Raw genomic sequence first — 22,448 nt, forward strand, 5'->3', positions numbered from 1 at the left:
CGAGTACTCTTTGCGTAGGGGGCAGAATGTCATTCCAGTTCCGCAAGGGATTGGAAAACAGGTGGCAGGAAAGGATGTGCCATACTCACTGCTTAAAGGAAAAGTAGTAGGTCTTCCCGGACCCACAATGGGTCTGAAAACCATTGGCTTGAGTTCCCTGTAAAGGGAGTGCCCGTACTCTGTAAAGGGAACCAGAGTCTTCCCCGGATGCTTTTTCATCCACAAACTGCGAGTCCCACATCTGAGAGGGAACAAGGGAAGTGGCAGTTCGAAGGTGACAATTAGGACTCCCCTAGAAGATTTGCTCAGGGCATGGGACAATTGGCAGATGCCTGTCCTAGCCAGAATGAAAAAATGAAGAGCAAAAGAGCTAGGTAAAAATGGGCTTTGTTGAGGGATGACATAGGAAAGCAGATTTGGCTAGAATGCGGTATTTTGGCTTTCACACTCTGTAAGCACTTAGGTCTAGAATTAAGCTCAGCCAGGTACCTTACAAAAAAAAGCATATAAAACTCACAACCCGCGACCTGAAATTCACCTTGCAAGGCAGAAATGCTGAAGTCACTTTTCTGTCACTGTATTGCCTTCCTGCAATAAAGACTTGCTTTTTAGTAGCTTGCTCTTCTTGATTCCTTCATCGTCGGCTTTTCCCAGCTGGAATTGACCAGGAAATTCTTCTGACACTAGTTTGCTATTGTAGTCTTAACTGATCAGGATGTCCAGGAAGGGTAGTGAGTTGTTGTTTACTCATTCTCTAGTAAATTGGATTCCTTTAAAAAACTTTTTGATAGTTCTGCGGGTAAGGGGGGCGTTCCATCAGGTTCGCCTGATGCGCCAATTGCGCCCCTTATTGGACCGGGATGCCCTACGCACAGTCACCCATGCGCTGGTGACGTCTCGCCTGGACTACTGCAATGCTCTCTACATGGGGCTTCCTTTGAGATGCACTCGGAGACTACAGTTGGTCCAGAACGCGGCCGCGCGGGTGATCATGGGAAGGACTAGATTCTCCCCTGTAACACCTCTCCTGCGCGAGCTGCACTGGCTTCCTGTGGTCTTCCGAGTGCGTTTCAAGGTCTTGATTATGATCTTTAAAGCGCTCCATGGCACAGGGCCTAGTTACATGCAGGATCGCATCCTGCCCCACATATCCCTACGACCAATCCGCTCTCACAGAGAGGGACTTCTCCGGGTGCCGACCGCCAAACAGTGTCGGGGGGCGACACCCAGGAGCAGAGCCTTCTCTGTGATGGGCCCAGCCCTGTGGAATGACCTCCCCCGGGACATCAGGATTACTTCCGATCTCCGCTCCTTCCGTGTACAACTGAAAACCCACCTCTTCCAACTATCTGGCCTGGCTCAATCGTAATTTCCTCGTACTCCTCCTGACTGTCTGTTTTTAACATTTTGAATTTGGATTGTACATGGGGTTTTGTAATTAGGGTATTTTAATGGTTTTTAATTGTCTATGTATTGTATCTGTTAACCTCCTCCGAACATGTGTGTCTTTGTACTTATGTATGTCATGGATTTATGTAAATGTTATATGTTTTTTACTCCATTGTACGCCGCCCCGAGTCCTTTTCGGAAAGGGAGCGGCTAATAAATTTAAATTATTATTATTATTATTATTAATTGGTCCTTTTTTGTTATGGTGAAAGGGTTGTCTACATATCTGATCCATAGTTTTTGTTGTATTTGTGGAAGTGCTATGGCTTCTAGACATTGCATGACAACCCCCCCTATAAGTCCTGCAAGTGGTGATCCCATAGATGTACTTTTACTTTGTTGGTAAATTTGTCCATCACATTGGAAATATGTAGTTAAGCAGAGGTTTATGAAATCCATAATCCTCAGTCTTTCAATCTTCATGTATTCAGTTAAGTCAGGTGTGCGGTGGAATGGATGAGAAGTAGCGGAGCCATCGTACCATGCTTCTATGGACACCCTAAATTACAGAAACCTGACGTACCTCCGTCCAATCATATCACTACCATGGACCCCTACATACAACATTGCAAAAGAAATAACAAAAAGGTTTGGGCACCTCACAAGAGGAAGCAAACGCTCCATTAACACTCCATTACAGTTCCTCCAATCAGGGATGTGACTATAGAAGAGGACAAAATCATGACGTCATTTGATGTCACAACCCTGTTCACATCCATAGATCCAGAATTAGCCAATGAATCCATGACCACATTGTTTCACAGCACACCTGACTTGACCGAATACAGGAAGATCAAAATATAAATCTTGACATATCCTTTTAATTTCCTTGAATCTATAAATTGATAACATGCTAAACAGAATTATGTAGAATTTTCTGTATATCAGTTTCATATTAAAAGATATCTAAACTTCTGTAAGACTTCAGAACTTCAAATATATTACAGTATGATAGTTTAAGCAAAGATATGTAGGTAAAATATGGAAACATACAAAATGATAGTTAATTCTTAATCAGCAACATTCTTTTAACAAATATAGTAAGTTGAGTTTAGGTACACAACTTTATAATGAAATTATTAGAATAAATTCAGAATTTACCAACTATAATCAATTAAATACAACTGAGTTTTTTTCTTGATTCCAGGGATGGACTACTATTGCGAACCAAGTCTGAAGATATGATGTCCCAGCTTCAGACCAATCTTTTGGGAACCATGTTGACATGTAAAGCTGCTGTAAAGAGTATGATTCAACAGCAGGGTGGTGCTATTGTTAATGTTGGTATGTCTACCTAAGCAAACTTGGATTCATTATTTTAGTACTATGTTTAATGCATTGTTTTTCTGGAAATAACATAAGCAGTGTTTAAAAATACCCTTGCCTAAGTTAATATATTTGAAAGTCATAAAAGTTATCCCTAATATTTTGGGTCTTAAATTCTCCTTTGGGTATAGTATCTTTTACGTATAAAAGTCCTTTACATTTCAGGATAAAGCGATACTTAACAGGAGTCTGTATAGATTCTCAGTCATTCAGGTCATAGTTGTTCCAAAGGTACTTTTTCAGGAGGCAACTGGACTTCCTTGTTTTTCCTTTTGAAGACGTTTCACTTCTCATCCAAGAAGCTTCTTCAGAATATTGGGGAATGGAAGGATGTCTACTCCTTGTAGACAGCTGGTCATTCTTTTAGAGCAGGGGTGTTAAACTCGATTTCATTGAGGGCTGTATTAGCATTGTGGTTGTCCTTGGGCTGCTGGGGTGGGAGAAGGGCTGTGTCCAGGGTGATTGCGGCCAACTAGGCTTGGTCTAGGGGAGGGTGTGGCCAGATCAACGTTGCTCTCATGGGGAGTGCCGTTGGGGGAAAAGTTGGCAGCAAATCCAGAGGTCTCCACGGGATGCGGTGAGGCAGAGGGTGGGGATGCACATTCACCGCCCTTTCTTTTAGCTAGCACACTGGGCTGGCCGTTGAAGCAGCAGGTGTGGCAGTGCCATCAGTAGCAGGTGGGGAGTAACATGATGCGGATTGCTGGATGTGCTTATTCTGTCCCACTGTCTGTTTTTGCTTGCGGTTGGAGAGTGGGCCACTGCTGGTCATCCCGCGGGTCTTGCCCTTGGCCTGCGCTTGGAACGTATTCCCCTTGTACACCCGATGCATCCTGGCCCCGCTGCGGGCTGCTGCCGCCACTACCACTCAACAGATCCACCCAGTCAGAAGGAGGTGAAGCAGCCAGATAGAAAGGCCGAATAGAGGTGGTAGAGCATGCTCAGGCCCAGTAGGCAAAAGACACTAATGTGAGCAGGGAAAGCCAGATCTCCATCACCGCCATAGCTGGTCAGGCCTAGCAGAGATGGGGAGAGACACACTATCCTGGCTGGGCCTGGTTGAATATGGCACCGATAGGGATACAGCTTTTCCTGCTCGCAGTGGCTGCCTCTTACTTGCTGGGCCTGCGCGTGCTTTACCACCTGTACTTGGGCTTTCTAGCTGGCTGCTTCCCCTCCTTTGTGCTGGGTGGGCCTGGTACTCCAGGTGGCGATGGCAGTGGCCAAATGGATATATGCGAGCTAGTGGCAGCCTCGGTGGTGGTAGCAACCCACAGCGGTGCCAAGGTGCGTCAGGTGCACGAGGGGAACATGCTCCATGCTCATGGTAAAGGCAAGACTTGCGAGAAGGCAACCTTCTCTCCAACCACAAGCAAAAACAGATGGGACAGAGTAGATGGACTGATGGTGTCCAGAAGCATCCCCCCCCCTCACCTTGTCTTGATCTACGGCTGCAGTAGCCAGAGGCAGAAGCACATGGGTGAGGCACTTGGTCTGGCCTGCTGGATGCGCCAGGCAGCCACCTGCCCCGTCCAGCCATGTGGGATGGAGCAGGTGCATCCAGTGGTCTGCATCATGTGCTTCCCCCCGACTCTGCCTGGCGCCGTCGTCCTCACCATGCCTGCTTCTTGGAGGGCCAGCACAGTGATCACAGTGGACTGCAGAGCACCTGCTGTTGGACCTCCCCCCCCCCCCATGCCTGTGCATACACACAAAGAAACACATACATGGATCTGGGAGAAGTGAGCAGAGAGGCAACAATGGGGGAGAGATCAAAATGAGAAGCCTCTGTCTGGACCCCCTGGCAGGATAAAAAAACCAACCACACAGAGCAGTGGCTTTCCTTTTTGTCCACCCTCCCCTCTGTTGCCTCCACGCCTGGACTGACTATGCTTGATGCCAAGAGGGCGGTTCTGCTTCTCCCCCTCCCCCCAATGCCAGAAGCTGTACGCCACTGCCACTCATCTGCCATGTCCCCCACACAGCCCCTGCAGTCACCTATTGCCCATCACACGCTGCCACGCAGAAGCCCCATGGTCTAAAGGTCCCATTCTGTCTCCTTCCTGTTTCCTTCCTTCCTCCACGCTCAGGAAGGGACGAGGGGAGGGGGAGAGATTGGCAGTGTGGCTTTACCATGCAGGGCTGGGGTGTTCCCAGGGTGTGGCATTGATCTGCAGCCTGGTGGCAGAAATCTGGACCAGACCATGGACGGTCTTAGATCCATGGCACTGCCTTGGCACCACCCCCTGGACATGTGCATAGGAGGCAGCAAGCGCACAAGGGCTGGCATCCTGGGTGAAAGGGAAGTACTCAGAACACAGTCCCCAGGGATGCCAGGTCCTGTGTGCTCGCCATCTCCTGTGCACACACATGGGGTGAGGCAGAGGCAGCACTGGCACAGTCTGACCCAGATGGCAGCCATCAGGTTGCAGATCAGTGCCTGGTTGGCCTCGGCCAGGCCAAGGCGTCACAGACCAGTCCTTTGCTGTTTCCAGATCTGGCCCACAGGTCTTGAGTTTGACACCCGTACTTTAGAAGTTACAGCTCTGTATGAACTTTTTTGCTAATAATGCCTATTGTAGCTAATCATCAATAGGTGAAAGATGATTTGTCAGGAAGCATATAAGTTATATGCAAACCTATAAAGGTCTTTTTATTTTAAGAGGTGCCATCAAGTGAAATATACCTGGTTATGCATACTCCAAATTACATTTTCCACTGCAATTGCAGATCCCTACCTCTGCACATATATGGGGGGGGAGGGGGGGAAACACTTGGCATTCACAAGCTTTCAGATCCAAACCAATATTGTACTTACAATTTATTTTACATTATTGTACCAACTTGATGGAGAGATTCTCATATAAGTTTATTTTTAATATTTATTTTTGTAGTACATATCCTACTAAGAGAAGATTTTTTTAGCTGGAGGGGCATATAAGCTCTAATAAACAATTACATTAATAAGCCTTTTAAGCTCTTTCTGGTTTTAAAAAACGAGGGAAGGAAGCTCCTGTAACATCTGGAGTTAGGCTCATAATTGTAGATTGTAGGCATTGGGTATACTCGTGTTTTCAAATGATTCAAAAATGCTTACAAACATAATTATAAAAGAATCTCAAATTCTTTAAGTTACACATAGGTTACATTTAAATGTTAGCTTTATGATATATAAATCACAAATACCGATGGATGGAAAGAAGGAATGAAATTTTTGCTTTAGTCACATTTAATATAAATAAAATTTAACTGATACATCTGCTATATATTCAAAATAACTGTCTTCTTTCTACTTTGATGCACTAAGAAACTACCATATTTTTCAGAGTATAAGATGCTCTGGAGTATAAGACACACCATAGTTTTTGGGGAGGAAAATAAGAAAAAAAAATCTGCCTACCAGCATCCATCAGTATTCATCTGACTAGCATCCTTAGCAACAGCCTGTTCAGCTTCAGCACATTAGCCTGATCCAGCCCAAGCAGCTGATTGGCAGGTGGATCGGCTTCCTGGAATACCCCCAATCAGCTGTTCCCAGAGGTGAACTTTAAAACAACAGGGTCACTGGTTATGAGCATGCGTGCTAGCTACACTCGCATGCGCCTTGTTGGGGCAGATACGCAGCTCCAAAAATGCAGCTGATCGTCGCAGGACGCTCCAGTGAGTACAGCAGGTGAAGTGCGAACCTGGTCTGACAAGGCAGCAGCTGTTCCGAGTTCCCATTTTGGCCTCCGCACCTTGCTTTTTCACCCTCCAAAAGCTCCGTTTGGGAGGCTGCCTTTTCAGCCTCCAAAAGCTCAGTTTTTTGGGCGACGGTCTGTGGCAATCCCTGCAGCCTGGAACAGGTATAAAACGCGACGCGCAGAAGCTGAAGAGTGGGGGCCAGCGGGTGTGCGGGGCTACATTTGATGTATAAGATGCACCCAAATTTTCACCCCCTTTTAGGGGGGAAAAGTGTGTCTTATACTCTGAAAAATACGGTATAAGACTGTCAAGAATGCTGATTACAACTATCCTTATTAACTCCTTGGTCCCATTGTAGTATGCCAGGTCAAACTATTAGAATAACAACCAATTCATGTACAGCAGATCATTTCTCTGTCCTGCATGTCAGAATAGGTTAATTAATTCCTTTAGGATGTTATACTATGTTTCTGTCTGTATTTCCTTTCCTTACCAGTTGCAAACTTTGTCACCTTGTAGCTGGTGCTCATGGGTCTTCTGGATGCAAGAGACCAAGGACTCACTGCAGGCTGTTGGTTTTGAAAATAAATGATAATTTAATGCTCTACTTTTGGCATTTTGGGGATGAGCCTTCTACCAGAGAAAGGTTTTCTCTTCCCTTTCAGTGTTTCAAAACAAAATACTGCTTCTCCTTTGATTCCAAGGTGTCCTAATACCTTCCACTTTAGCACTGAAAATATTCTTTATATTGTTGTAGCTTTTAAAAATGACTGTGGCTAAGCATATTTTTCATTCAGTTTTAAAACAGAAAATGTAATGAAGGCTTACATAGCTTTATTTTTTCTATACAGATTTTATTTATTTATTTATTTATTTATTTATTTATTTATTTATTTTATAATTTCATATTATTTCAAGTATGTATAAAAGCAAAATCTATAAAGTAGATCATTATATTTATATCCCTTTAATCCACCACAGTTACTGCTGGTGTATTGATTTAAAACTTCGAGAATACATTGGGCATATGTAAATTATTTTATACAAACGACAGCTTGAATCTTCATTGTAAGTCCTTCAAACAAATTGAAAAAAAAAATGGGCAATTTTTAAAATTAAAAGTCATCAACATTCAATGCTGTTATTGTAAATTGAGTGTGTACAATTACAAATGTTGAAACTTTTGAAAAGCTTTATTACTTGTATGTTTATTTTAGGAAGTATTGTTGGATTGAAAGGCAATGCAGGTCAAAGTGTATATAGTGCTAGCAAAGCAGGATTAGTTGGATTTTCGCGCTCTTTTGCTAAAGAAGTAGCACCAAAGAACATTCAAGTCAACGTGGTTGCTCCAGGTGAGTTTTGGGTTCAGTTGCCTATTCTTTCTCAAATAAGACATGAAAGTCTCAAAACATGGGCACAGAGCTATATACAGTAAAAGATGGAATGGGTATTTCTCCAAAATTTCTATTGCACAATTGTATCAGTTTCATATTTATTAGTTAAAGAAAATTAAAATAGTTGCTAGGGGCACTTGTATACAATTTTTTTTCCAGATAATGGCAAATCTACTTCAATGACAGCCCTGCAAAATACATATATGGGAGGCACTTGAAGTGGCCACACAAGGTTTTTTTTTTTGAGATCCTGCCAAATGGTGTTAGATAGCAGGAATAAAAAAATACCGGATACCTGAAAGTATCTCCATATATAATATAAATGCTGGTTGTCCACTAAGACTCCAAGATGCCTCTCATGGTTACTGCTATTAAGCCTGGTTTCACCCAGTATATATGTGTACTTCTGGTTTATCTTGCCTAAGAGTAAGATTTTAGTTTTCTCTACATTGAATTTCGTTAGATAGGGCCCAGTGTTCAAGTCTGTCAAGATCCATCTGGATCTTTAGCCTATCTTCTAGGGTGTTAGCTATTCCTGCCATTTTAGTATCATCTGCAGATTTGGTAAGCTCCCCTTTTATTCCCTCATTTGAGTCGTTTATGAAGATATTGAAGAGTACTGAGCCTAAGACAGAACCTTGTGGTACCCCACTGCTTACTTCCCTCCATATAGACATAGAGCCATTAAGGACTACTCGTTGAGTATGGTTTATCAGCCAGTTATGAATCCATCTGGTGGTGATGCTATCTATCCCACTTTTTTTTTAGCTTACCAAGAAGTAGGTTGTGGTCTACTTTGTTGAATGCCTTGCTGAAGATTAAATATATTATGTTCATAGTATTTTGCTGGTCTACTAATTTAGTCACTACATGGAAGAATGAAATAAGATTGATTTGGCATGATCTGTTTTTAACAAACCCGTGCTGACTGCTAGTTATTACTTTACTCATTTCTAGATGTTGACAGATCTGTTTTTTTATTATCTTTTCCAGTATTTTCCTGGGTATTGATGTTAGGCTGATTGGTCTGTAGTTTCTTGGGTCTGTTTCCCCCTCCCCCCTTTTATTTTTTGAAGATGGGAAGCACATCAACTCTTTTCCAGTCTTCTTGTAGTTCCCTGGTGTTCCAGAATTTTTGAAACATGTGGTATAGTGATTCTGAGATGACATCTGCCAGCTCCTTTAGAACTCTGGAATAGAGTCTGTCAGGTCCTGGTGATTTGTATTCATCAAGATCAGACAGGTGTTCTCTTACTATTTTTTTTGTTTATTTTAACTTTTATTTCTAGTCTGTCTTTCACAGTTATGTTTTTGCTAGGTTGGGCTATAGTTTGTTTTTGCGTAAAGACCAATGCAAATAATGAGTTAAACAGCTCTGCTTTCTCTGTGTTGCCTATTACTACCTTGCCCTCTTTAGTAGACCAACCTTTTCCTTGATTTTTTTCTTGTTATTATAGGTTGGAAGAAACCTTTTTTATTATCTTTGACTTTTGTTGCAAGTCTTTGTTCATTCTGAGCCTTTGCTTTCCTCTTTGCAAGTTAGGGCTATCTGCTTATATTCTGCCTTAGTTGTGTGTCCCTCTTTCCATTTTTTGTACTTGTTGGGGTTTTTTTTTGTAAAAGTTTTTTATTTTTGGACAAAGGCAAACAAAACATAAAACATAAAACCTTCATCCGTTACATATCAATTACATATAGCGTGTCGTTTGGTTACAGGCTTTTCTGCATCACCGCTTTCAGTTGTATATAAAATCACAAATTATCCATCAGATATACATAGGTACTTTATTATCATTGTACATCATTTGTTCAGCTACAATTGTTATTCCTTCCTTTTGAACATGATATTCTAGGTATTGGGTTCATATATATACCAACATTCCTTTGCATCATTCTTAGTCTATTTAATAATAATATGCCTTTATAATATCGTCTATGACATTATATTATTCTTACAGTATAAAAAATTCTCCTACATTTTTCATTTCCATGTTTTTTTATCTAACCACTAATAGAACAAATCCCATACCTTATAAAATTGTTCATCTTCTTGTTTTCTAATTTCAAATGTCAATTTATTCATTTCAGCACATTCCATTATTTTTCGAATAACTTCCTCCTGCGTTGGTATTTTCTCATTTTTCCAGTTTTTTGCAAATACAATTCTAGCTGCCGTTAAGACATTTACAATCAAATATTTCAGATCTCTATTGTATATTTCCGGTATTATTCCCAATAAAAAAATCTCTGGTTTAAAGTCTATGTGTTTTTGTATCATTTTCTCCAACCACGTGTGGATTTTAGTCCAATAGCTTTTAGCTTCTATGCAAGCCCACCACATATGGTAATATGAACCTGGTGTCTGATGACATTTCCAACACTTTTCGGATTTGTTCTTGAACATTCTTGCTATTCTCATCAGGGGTAGATGCCACCTGTAAAACATCTTATACAAATTTTCCTTATATGTTGTTGACATTGTCGTTTTATAATTTTGAGACCACAATTTCTGCCACTTCTCTAATTCAATCCCATGTTCAAAATTTCCCCCCCAAGCTATCATAGATTCTTTAACTTCTTCTTCCCCTCGCTTAACCTCTAGTAAGTGTCCATATAATTTTTTTATTACTTTTTCATCAGTACCTGTCAGAATTTTATCTAGCTCAGTCATTTTGTCATAGAAACTTCTGTTTTACGGCCTTTGTCATATCTAGATTGTATTTGCACATATGAAAACCAATTCATCCTTATTTCTTCCTGTTCCAACTCTTGCATAGATTTAAGTTCACCCTCTGCATTCAATATTTCACATATCTAACTGTTTGTTCCTTTTTGTATATTATTGGATATGAAAAAGCTTCATAGTTGATAGCCAGACTGGAATTTTTAAGTAATGTTGCCTTTTGATCTTCTCCCAATTTAATAGCAAAGCCTCCCGTAAATAGTGTCTTCTAAAATACCCCTGCATTTTAGTTCCCTTGTACCATAAAAAAGCATGCCATCCCAACAATAAATCATGTCCTTCTACAGTCAGTAATCTAGAATTCTTTAATATTATCCACTCCTTAATCCACATCAAGCTTGTTGCCTGGTAATATAATTCCCAGTTAGGCAGGCCCAGTCCTCCTCTTATTCTAGCATCTTGTAACAATTTTAATTTTATTCTTGCTTTTTCCCCCTGCCAAATGTACTTCAGCACTATTTTATTTAAATCGTCAAAATAGTCTTTCCCTAATCTAATTGGAATTGTCTGGAACAAATATAAGATTCTGGATAAAATATTCATTTTGATTGTAGATATTCTCCCTATCATTGATAGTTGTAGATTTTCCCATTTCATCAGATCCATCGCAGTCTGCTGTTTAAGTTTATGATAATTGTTCTCTTTGAATGTATTGCATCTTGCGGTTAAGCATATCCCCAAATATTTAACCCTATTCGTGACTTGAATCTCCAAGGCTTCTGCCAATTCTTTCTTTTATCTTGATGATATATTCTTTGTCAAAATCTTCGTTTTATCTTTGTTGATTTTCAAACCAGCTACTTTTCCATATTCCTTTATTTTTTCTATCAATTTAGGTGGTTTCTAATGGATCTTCTAAGACAGTGGTTCTCAACCTGTGGGTCGCGACCCCTTTGGCGGTCGAACGACCTTTTTACAGGGGTCGCTAAGATCATCGGAACTCTAAACTTTAAACACTTCGCGTTCCTCGAAACCCCTCACGGATGGGCTCCGGAGTCATCACCAGCTGCGCAGAGAGTTGCCATGGCTCCATGCTGTAGAAAACGTAGGTGCACGTGCACACCCCGTACAATTACAACTTTGGAGACTTCGTAATGGTGGGAAAGTGTTCTCACTCTGACAAAGCGCTGCCTTGTCTTTCACAGCCACCTCGTTTCCAATTGGGGGGGGGAAGAAATCCTCTGCATGGATCCCCCAATTGGAAATGAGGCGACTGTGAAAGATGTGTGGGGTCCAGAGCCCATCCGTGCTGCCGAGGATGGGCATTGGACAGGATGCCGGCCATGCTGGGAGCCGGCGGACAGGGCGCCCTGAAGCAGTGCCAGCCAGCATGTCCCGCAAGAAGAGCCCCAGAGAAAAGAGCGGCAGCACCGTGCCCTCCTCCGCCCTGCCCATCGCCCACAATGTGCTGCCGCTGCTGTTTCATCAGGCGGGCTGGGCAGGGGGCGGGCGCTGCCTCGTTTCCAATGGGGGGTAGAAATCTGCATGGATCCCCCCAATTGGAAGCAAGGCGGCTGTGAAAGATATGTGGAATCTGAAGCCCATCTGCAGGAGGAGGGGTCCCCCTTGCGTTCCTCGTCTTCCCGGATGAGCTCTGGAGTCATACCCAGCCACACGGAGCCCCCTCGTGGCTCCAAGCCATTGAAAACATAGGCACGTGGTATGCGCACACCCCATAAATTACAGCCTCAGAGACTTTCCCCCAGAGAAAAACGCCTCTGTCAGGTACTTTTAACCTGTGATTAAAGGTGACCACAGTATGTGGGTGTGTCTGTGTGTATGTGAGTGAGTGAGTGAGTGTGAGAGAGAGAGACAGAGACAGAGTGACAGAGATGGGTGAGGGAAGGGAGAGACAGAGACACACAGACAGACAGAGGTACACAGACAGACAGAGGTACACAGATAGACAGAGGTACACAGACAGACAGAGACACACATACAGAGTGAGTGAGAGACAGACAGAAACACACACACACAGAGTGACAGATGGGGAAGGGAGGGGAGAGACAGACAGAGAGAGGCACACAGAGAGACAGAGAGATACAAGTGAGTGAGAGACAGACACACACACACACACAGTGACAGAGATGGAGGGGGGGGAGGGAGGGAGAGACACAAAGAGAGAGAGAGAGAGAGAGACAGAGTGAGTGAGAGACAGACAGACAGACAAAGAGAGACACACACAGAGTGACAGAGATGGGGAGGGAGGAAGGGAGGGAGAAACAGACAGAGAGACACACAGAGTGATTGAGTGAGAGACAGACAGAGAGTGAGTGAGACACACACATACACATAGTGACAGAGATGGGGGAGGGAGGAGAGAGACAGAGAGAGACAGAGGGGGAAGGAGGGGGAGAGAGAGACAAAGAGCCACACAGACAGACAGACAGACAGAGACAGAAAGAGAGAGAAAGATATATTCTCTTAATATATAGATTTATTAAATATTTCACAATATATAATTACATATTGTTTTTGTGATTAATCACTATGCTTTAATAATATGTTCAATTTATAACAATAAAAATATATCCTGCATATCAGATATTTGCATTACCATTCATAACAGTAGCAAAATTACAGTTAAAGAGTAGCAACGAAAATAATGTTATAATTGGGGGTCACCACAACATGAGGAACTGTATTAAAGGGTCTCGGCATTAGGAAGGTTGAGAACCACTTCTCTAAGATGAAAACCAGATTATCTGTAAATGCTTGTAGTTTGTATTCTTCCTTTTTAATTTTCATTCTTTTTCATTCTTTTTCTTCTCTGATCTTTCTATTTAAAACTTCTAATGTTAAAACAAAAAGTAGAGGTGATAATGGGCAGCCTTGTTTGGTCCCTTTCTTTATTTCAGTAAAATCTGTCAGTTCTCCATTTATCATTATCTTTGCTGTTTGTTTGTGATATATAGTTTGTATGGCTTGAATAAATTTGTTACCAAAACCCATCTGTTCCAGTTGTAAGAACATAAATCGCCAATTCACATTGTCAAATGCTTTCTGTGCATCTAAGAACATTAAAGCCATTTGTTTTTCAGGATGCACGTCATAGTATTCCAAAGTGTCCAGAATTATTCTCATATTATCTTTAATTTGTCTCTTTGGTAAAAACCCATTTTGATCAGTGGATGAAGCTATTTAAGTATTTTTTGAGTTTTTCTGCCAATATTGAAGCAAATAGCTTATAATCTGAGTTTAACAGGGAGATAGGTCTGTAATTCTTGATTTGTAATAGATCAGCCACCTCTTTTTGGCAGAAGTGTGGTGTATGCTTCTGACCATGATTTGGGTATCCTCCTCTCTGACATCACCTCGTTCATAACTTCTAGTAATGGAAGAGACAATGATTCCTGCAGTGTCTTGTAAAATTCCACTGGCAGCCCGTCCAGGCCTGGGGCCTTTCCGTTGTTTTGTTTTTTAAGTGCTTTGGTTAGCTCCATCATAGTTATTTTGCCTTCTAACATTGTTTCAGTTTCTTTGGGTATCTGAGGAAGATTGGCTTCCTGTAAATATTGTTTAACCTCTCCCTCGTCTATATTCTCTTGTTCATACAATTTACCATAATAGTCTTGTATAATTCTTTTCTTCTCTTCATTTCCATAACAAATTTGCCCTTGGTCATCTATTAATTGCAGTATTTTCTTTGATTCTCTCTTTTTTCAATTTATATGCCAACCATCTACCTGGTTTGTTTGCATTTTCAAAATAATTCTGTTTAGCACCTCTAATTTTTTTGCTAATAACTCCTTTTCCAATAGTCCCATTTTGTGCTTAATCATGTCCATTTTTATTTTAATGTCCTTTTTTTGTGGCGATTTCTGTAATTCTTATTCAAGAGCCTTATAATCATTGTCTAGCCCTTTGAAAATTTGTCTTTTCTTTATGTTTCTCTTCCTTGTATAGTCTATTATCAAGTCTCTGGAGTAGGCCTTCATTGTATCCCAGAGGTTCTGCATTGATGTATCTTCTTTTCTATTTTCTTTAAAGAAGAAAGCCAGTTCTTTTTCCATTTTCTGTACAAAAGCTTTCTCTTTTAATATGGTATTATTTAATGTCCATCTAGATCTTTTCCTTTGTCCTTTCCATTTAATTGTCATTGGATTGTGGTCTGCCTAGGTACCTGTTTCAATCTCCATCTCCTGTATGTTACAAATCAGTTCTATTGTAACTCATATCATGTCGATTCTAGAGCATGATAAATGTCTATTTGAATAAAAGGTATATTGTTTTTTTTTGTAGGGTTCCTTTCTCTCCAGACATCTTTTAGGGACTATTTCATCCGTCATTTTAAAAAAGAATTTGGGGAGTGGTTTTCTATTTAGCTTTGTTGTTTTTTGTGTTTTATAGTCCATATTCTGGTCTACAATTCCATTGAAATCTCCCATCATACAAATATTAGCATAGTCCAAATCAATTATTTTCCTGTGTAGTTTTCTATAGAATTCATCTTGTTTATCATTAGGAGCGTAAATTGCTATTAAAAGTATTTTCTTGTTATTGTCCATAATTTCCACCATCAAAATTCTTCCATCGTCATCTGTATAGATTTGTTCCGCTGGAATTGTATCTTTAATGTAAAAGATCACTCCTCTTTTCTTACAGCTTGCCAATGTAGTAAATATTTTCCCCAATTTTGGCTGCACCAATAAATGTTCATATTGCTTTTGAATATGCATTTTTTGTAGACAGATTATGTCCAGTTTTAATTTTTCTAATTTATGGAATATTTTTCTTCTTTTAATTGCTGAGTTAAGTTTATTTATATTGATTGTGATCATTTTTTTCTCTTCCATGTTTTATGTTTTATAAGTAGGATTTATTGCTCTAGTTGATCTCGGTTCTCGTGGTTCTCTGATGTCAACACCTATGTCAACGCCTATGGCACCTTCTTCTATCTCAATCCCGCCTATAGCACCATCTTCTTTCAGTCTCGGCTGTGGGCACCTCTTGAAGTTCTGTCAATAATTCTTCCTTTCCAGCTTCCTCGGCCTTCACTCTCAAATGTTCTACGAAAAATGCTTCTGCTTTTCCAGTTGGGTCTATTCTGTATCTTTGTCCTTGCCATGCAAACATTAGACCTTCTGGTATAAGCCATCTGTAATTGACGCCTTTTTAAAGTAAAATTTTAGTCAGGAATTGATATTCTCTTCTCATCTCTCTCACTCTTCTTGGAATTTGTTTCAAAACTACAATTTCCTTGCCGTTGTATTCCAATTTTCTGTCTTTTACTTTTTGTAGTATTTGTGTCTTGATTGCTTTCTTAGTAAATCTTACATGGACTTCCCTTGGGAGAGCATTTCTCGCTGCATATCTTGTATAAACTCGAAACGCCTTGTCTATACCATCATCATCTTCTCTTGGGTTATCTCCAGAACATCTGTCAGAATTTCTGTCATTTGTGCCAAGTTCTCTCCTTTTTCTTCTTCTATATTTTGAAATCTTAAAAAAAATTCTGACCTTTCCATCTCCCATCCCAATATTCCACTGTTATCTTTTTCTACCACACTCAATCTACTGTCAATATCCCCAATGTGTACTTGTCGTTTTTGTCTTTTAATTTGTCAGAGAAATCTTTGTGCAGCCATGTTGGTTTCTTCTTGGATGTCTTGTTTTTCTTTCTCCTTGGTATTGTGCTGGTCTGGGCTTTTATGATCATATTTTCCAGAGTTTCCCAAGTTTCCTGATTCTTGAGTTAAGTCCCCCATTATTATTGTAGTGTGTTTCCTACATATATTTGCTAGTTGGTTAGCAAAAAGGACGTCTATTTTTTTTTTGCTTGATTGGGGGGCCTATAGTATACACCTATGGCCATGTCATTCTTTTTTTCTTTTATATTGATTCATATGCATTTTAGGAGGTTTTTGTCTTTGATTTCATGCATTTCTGTAGCAGTATAATGGTCCTTTACATACAGTGCAACTACATCTCCTCTTTTATGGAGTCTGGTTTTTTTGAAGAGTTTGTATCCTTCTATCAGTATGTTCCAATCATGAGTTTCATCTCACCAAGTTTCTATTATTCCAACTATATCATATCTACCTTACTTCATTATTTGACTTGCTTTTTGGGTTTTTTTGCTTGGAATTAGGTCCTGGAGAACCGAAAGATTTGTCACCTTTCCCCCTCAATTTCAGTTTAAAGCCCTCCTGATAAGTTGAGCCAGTCGTTTTCCGAAAACATTGTTCCCAGTCTTTGTGAAGTGCAGCCCATCCCCTGCCAAAAGCCCATCATGAAGATAGTACAGACCATGGTCCAGGAATCCAAAGATTTTTTGGTGACACCAACTCTTTAACCAGTGGTTCACTTCTAAAATTCTTTGTTCTCTTACTGGATGTTGGCCTTTCGTTAGTACAGATGAAAAAAACTACTTCTGCACCTATATCCTTGACTTTCTTGTCTAGCTGCTCATAATCACTCAATATTGTTTTAAAGTTCTTTTTTGTGTCATTCATTCCTACATGTAGTAGTAGAAAAAGATGGTAATCTGTGGGTTTATTTTATTTATTTTATTTATTTGTCAAGCATGTATAAGGTGACGGATATAAGTATAAACATGGTTATGTATATAGGAAATGGATATGAATAAATGGGGGAGAGTAGGACAGGAATGGTAAGCATGTTGGTGCGCTTATGCACGCCCCTTACAGACCTCTTAGGAATTGGGTGAGGTTAATAGTAGACGGTCTAAAGTTAAAGTTATGGGGGTATGGGGATGAAACTACATACAGTCAGATAGTACATTCCAGACATTGACCACTGTTGCGGAAGTCGTATTTTCTGCAATCGAGTTTGGAAGCGTTTACTTTAAGTTTGTATCTATTGTGTGTTTGTATTGTTGCAGTTGAAGCTGAAGTAGTCATTGACAAGTAGAACGTTGTAGCGGATGATTTTGTGTGCAATGCTTAGGTCAGACCGAAGGTGGCGTAGTTCTAAGTTATCTAAGCCCAAAATTTCAAGCCTAGTGGCATAAGGTATTCTGTTGTATTATTTTGGTTTAGGTTCTTTATCTAAAATATATGTTTTCTTTTTAATTTTCCTTTTACATGTTTTGTGGACAGTGTATTGACTGGGTCAATATACTTTTTACGCAATGCTAATATTAATAATATAATTAAATATACATAATCTTTGTCTTCCAACTTCTAACCTTAATATACACATTGTAGCTATAGTAGTTTCTTTTATATATCAGTGTATATAATTCTAGTTTCCAATTTGTACTCATTTTCCCCCCATTTGTTGGGGTTCTTCTACATTCACATCTTTGTCTTTAAACAGTACCATTCTCTCGTTATGATTCTTTATCACTTTCTCCATAAATATATTTAAACATCAATAACATTTCATGCAATATATTAACAAATAGTGATTAGTGAATCACTGATATTTTAATATTTTAGGTATTATTCAATGTTCCATTATAATTCCATTATATCAATTTTCTAGAAACACCAATGAAGCCAATTATTAATAAGATTTAATCAGTCCTGAGATTATATCTCTAAGTCCCCTGAATTTATAGTCCTTGAAAGCTATAAATTTCAATATATTTTTTTACATACTGCTATAATAGTAATACATTTAAATATACCTAATCAGAGGTGGTATTCAGCCAGTTCTATCTGGTTTGGGCAAACCTGTAGTGGAAACTTTACCTGGTTCGGAGAACTGGCAAATACCACCTCTGGCTGGCCCCTCCCCCTCCTGCTCGCCCTGCCCAGTCACTCCTCACCTCCTATGCGGCATGGCGCACTAGGTCCCCACTTGCGTATGCACACAATCTCTGGTCTGCGGCTTGCCTTTCTAAGCTGCTTTCCCATGCAGTGCCTGCACCTCAACTGAGCAGCCCTGATCTGCCTGCTTATAGGTAAGCCTGCGAGTTGCGCTATCCCCCCTATCCCTGGAGCTTGCTGCAGCCTCCCGTCCCTGGAGCTCACCTGGCTGTTTAAGCCACCAGCGCAGCTCCATCCCAGGCAGCGGTGCTGGCTGCGGCTTAGCTAGCTTCTCTCCTACTGCCTCAGGGTTTGTCTGGCTGGCAAAACCGTTGGTGCTACTCCATCCCAAGTGGCGGCGCTGGCTGCAGCTAGCTAGCTTCCCTCCACCATCTCTGCCTGCCTTCCCCTACTCCCTTCCACATGGCCATTGGGCCTGCCATGCTTCCCTGCCTTCTCTGCGGCCTTCCTGGTGGTCTCCATGGCCAGGCCCGCTGCCCACCCTTACCTAGAGAATCCTGCCCTGACCTCAAACTGTATTCTCTCCCTGGGTCAAAGCAATTTATCTGGCCTGCGTCCTGCCACACTTGGCCAAAGGGCCACAGGGGGAAGCGTGGGGAGAGGGAAGGACGATGACATGGGCGCAGGTGAGCTGAAGCAGTTTGGGTAAGGTTCTTACTTTACTGTCCCATCCATAAAGCGCTGCGGCAGAGAGAAGCAGCTGCTAACCTGGAGAGCACATGGAGCTACTCCACGTGTTCTCCGGCAACATGTGTTCTCTCCCCTGCTGCTTTTGCTGGGAAAGTGTCTTGTGCAGCACAGCGAAATTTACTTTAGCAACCGTGAGTTTCTGCTTTGGGTTCTATAAGTCCCATTCCCATCTGGAAAACATTGCGGGCAGCAGCCAGAAGCAGCCAGGTTGAATGCTGTTTCTCTCTGCCGCCCACAGCATTTTCCAGATGGGAGTGGGACTTATAGGACCCAAAGCAGCAACTCCCAATTGCTAAAGTAAATTTTGTTGTGCTGCACAAGATGCTTTCCCAGGGCCCCAAGGGCCACTGCCCTGGAGCTCTACTTCCGCCACTGCTGCTGCCACCACTCTGGAACTCACCTTCGGGATGGATCAGTAAGTTCTTGCTTTGCTCCCCGGGAAGGGCTCCGTTGTGGAGGGCTGTGTGCCCAGACCAGGCGCTTCCTCTTGGGCCTCCTGCCTCGCATGGGGCAGAGGGAGAAAAAAGTGTGTGGTGGGGAAGGCTGCCTCCAGTTCTCACAGAAAAAGCCAGGAATCCTGGCATGTCTGTGAACTTGCGTACATACGGGGGCTTCTGCCTTGAGCAGAAGGTTAAACTATAAGACCTCCAAGGTACCTTCTGATTCTAAAGTCTCCAAAACAAGGGAATTTGCTTAAAGAGTGAGTGTATGTTTGTGTGTGTGTGTGTGTGTGTGTGTGTGTGTGTGTGTGTTGTGTTGAATAAGCCGGATGGTATCCAAAGGAGTTTTGGTTTCGGGTGGATCTCACTCTCCTAGCCTTTGAAGGAGAGAAGTAAAGAGGAAGGGAAGGGAGAGAGAGAGAGAGTGGAAGGAAGGAAGGAAGGAAGGAAGGAAAGGAAGGAAGGAAGGAAGGAAGGAAGGAAGGGACAAAGAGAAAGAAAAGAAAGAAAGAAAAGGAGGGAGGGAGTGGAAAGTGAATGACATATAGTTGCATGGATGGATGGATAGATACAGGGAGGGAGAGAGGGAGGAAGGAGAGAGAAAAAAAGGAGGGGAACGAAGGACCACAAACCCTGGCACTAGACGTGGCTTCAGAAGACGCTTTGAAACAGCACAGCAATCTAGGGCTGGAAGGGATCTCGGAAGTTATCTAGTCCAACTCCGTGTTCCAGCAGGAGATTCTTACAGAATCCTAGAATAGCAGGGTTAGAAGGGACCTTGGAGGCTATCTAGTCCAACCCCCTACTCCAACAGGAAACCTTATGTCATCTGGGTTTTTGGGTGCCTCTAACAGAGAAGAAAATTGCCAGAAAGGAGGAGTTTACTAGGACAAGGCTGCCATGCAGAGGAAGGTAGAGATAGTCCTTGACTTATGACCACAATTGAGCCCAAAATTTTGGTTACTAAATAAGAGCATTGTTAAGAGCGTTGTCACCACATCAATCCATGACATCTCCTGGCTCTAACAGTCATGTGCAGGTTGGGGAAGAACATCTGAAGGTATGTGCAATGTTCTAATGTACAGAAGTTATAGTTAAATGTGTGGCAGAAAGTGGATTCTGGGTGTGTTTTTCCAAATGCAGTGAGTGAGGTTGAATGTTTATAATTTTAGAAGAGCTCTGTGTGTGCGTGTGTACATACACATACAGTATATATAGTAGATAATGTATCTTTTTGTGTGCCTATACACACTCTATGCTATGTAATATGTATGTACACATATGGCATATATACATAGGATTAAATAGTGTATTTTGGATGTTCAGTAGTATAAATAAATAGATAGGGAAATTGTATCTCGTTAAGGCCTTTGAGGTGAGGAGAGGCCAGACAAGACACCCCTTAATGTGAGTGATGTCAAGTTGGCCACGCCCACCCAGTCACATGACCAAGCCATGCCCAGCCACATGACCACCAAGCTACGCTGAATGGGCATGCAAATAAATATTAAGATTATGAATATGAATGACCCTTCTATGTTTATGAATGTGTGTGTGTGTTTGTGTCTATGCCATGTACGACATATTTCAATTAGTTTTAAGAGTAAAATTGCAGTATATGGTAAAGTAGGAAGTATGTAAACCTCCCTCAGGTCTGTGTATGAGTGTCTTTTTCACTTCAATGCAATTTTTTTTCTTGAAATGACTCCTAGTTATGCAGCTATGATATATACATTTTGAAGTCATATGACACTAATGCCAAGATAATTTTATTTCTATAAACTCTTCCCTCTTCTTTTTGTAGGCTTCATTCATACAGATATGACAGCCCATTTGAAAGAAGAAGAGTTGAAAAAAACAATTCCTCTTGGAAGATTTGGGCAGCCACAGGAAGTTGCCCAAAGTATTGCATTTCTTTTAGAAACTCCTTATGTAACAGGCCTTGTTTTGGTTGTCGATGGAGGCTTGCAGCTTCTGATTTAAACACTATGAATTGTACATGAAAAAGTTATTCAGTAACTCTAAAAATCCCCAAAGAGATCTAAGCAATATCCTTCTTATTATATTTTAACTCAAATTAAAAGAAAGAAAAAATAGCAAGGTTCCATTTTAGTTGTGTTTGAAAATATAAGAGCGGATTAAAATAAATACATTCTAAAATCTATTAATAGAGTATTGTATTTTTCCTGCAAGATTGGCTAATGGAATATTGGATATGTTGACATTTTTGTGAGATGGCCCAGGGGAGCTTCTGTCTATGTGGAGGGCAACTTTCAGAGCCAGTTGAAGATCTGCAGAATTTTAGGTTCTCTTGTTATCTTGTCATGTTCTGAAATAATGCTGGAACTGGAATAGTATATTATGTCAGCCTGGAGGCTGGCATAATTAATCCCTGCCCAGTACAATAGAAAATAAAATGCAAAGAAATAAAAAGAATACCATTCCTTCTTCCTTCCCTAGCTACTATAAACCAATAGGAAATAGATCCTTTGATCCCTTCTGCCCAATACCTCCAAATTGATCTCCCTGAATTATTTTTTTAAAATATTGATATCTTAAAAGCTCATTAATTTATTGTGATGTATATTTTCATGAACCTGAGCTTATCATCAAAGTAGATTTAATTTTGAAAAACGGGTACCATAGATCAGTTTACTTATATGATGACACAAAGCTGCATTCTGTTAAATGTTAAGAGGAGCCATTACATCATCTTTGAAAATGGGCTTATTTATCATTCATTTTGAAAATAGAGATTTTTTTCATACTTTTTTCGCATCCTTTCCAGGATGGCAGCAGCGAAGGAAGCAGTATCAGATCACAGGGAGAGAAGTTTCTAAATTAAGTAGGAAAATATAAGGAGAGGTGGAAAAGGGGGGGGGGAAGGAGCAGAAAGCTAGATTAGGAGGATAGAAAAGATAAAGGAAAAGAAGAAATTGAGGTAAGGAGGAAAACATTAACAAGGCAGCATCGCAGCAAATGAATG

General features: G+C 41.0%; 1 protein-coding gene across 6 annotated transcripts in view; it reads left to right on the forward strand.

Annotated features, from left to right (window-relative positions):
• Nucleotides 1–21,626, forward strand: part of CBR4 (carbonyl reductase 4) — a 30,745-nt gene extending 9,119 nt beyond the window's left edge. For all 6 annotated transcript variants that reach the window (XM_081959429.1, XM_081959433.1, XM_081959431.1 and 3 more), the window contains exons 4-6: nucleotides 2,597–2,733; nucleotides 7,677–7,811; nucleotides 21,267–21,626. In XM_081959429.1, coding sequence (XP_081815555.1) covers nucleotides 2,597–2,733; nucleotides 7,677–7,811; nucleotides 21,267–21,445 — 451 coding nt within the window. In that variant the 3' untranslated portion in view covers nucleotides 21,446–21,626. The remainder of the gene's footprint in view (nucleotides 1–2,596; nucleotides 2,734–7,676; nucleotides 7,812–21,266) is intronic.
• The last annotated feature ends 822 nt before the right edge of the window (nucleotides 21,627–22,448 follow it).

This window comes from Natrix helvetica, assembly GCF_964273705.1.
Source record: "Natrix helvetica genome assembly, chromosome: 7".
NCBI lineage: Eukaryota > Metazoa > Chordata > Lepidosauria > Squamata > Natricidae > Natrix > Natrix helvetica.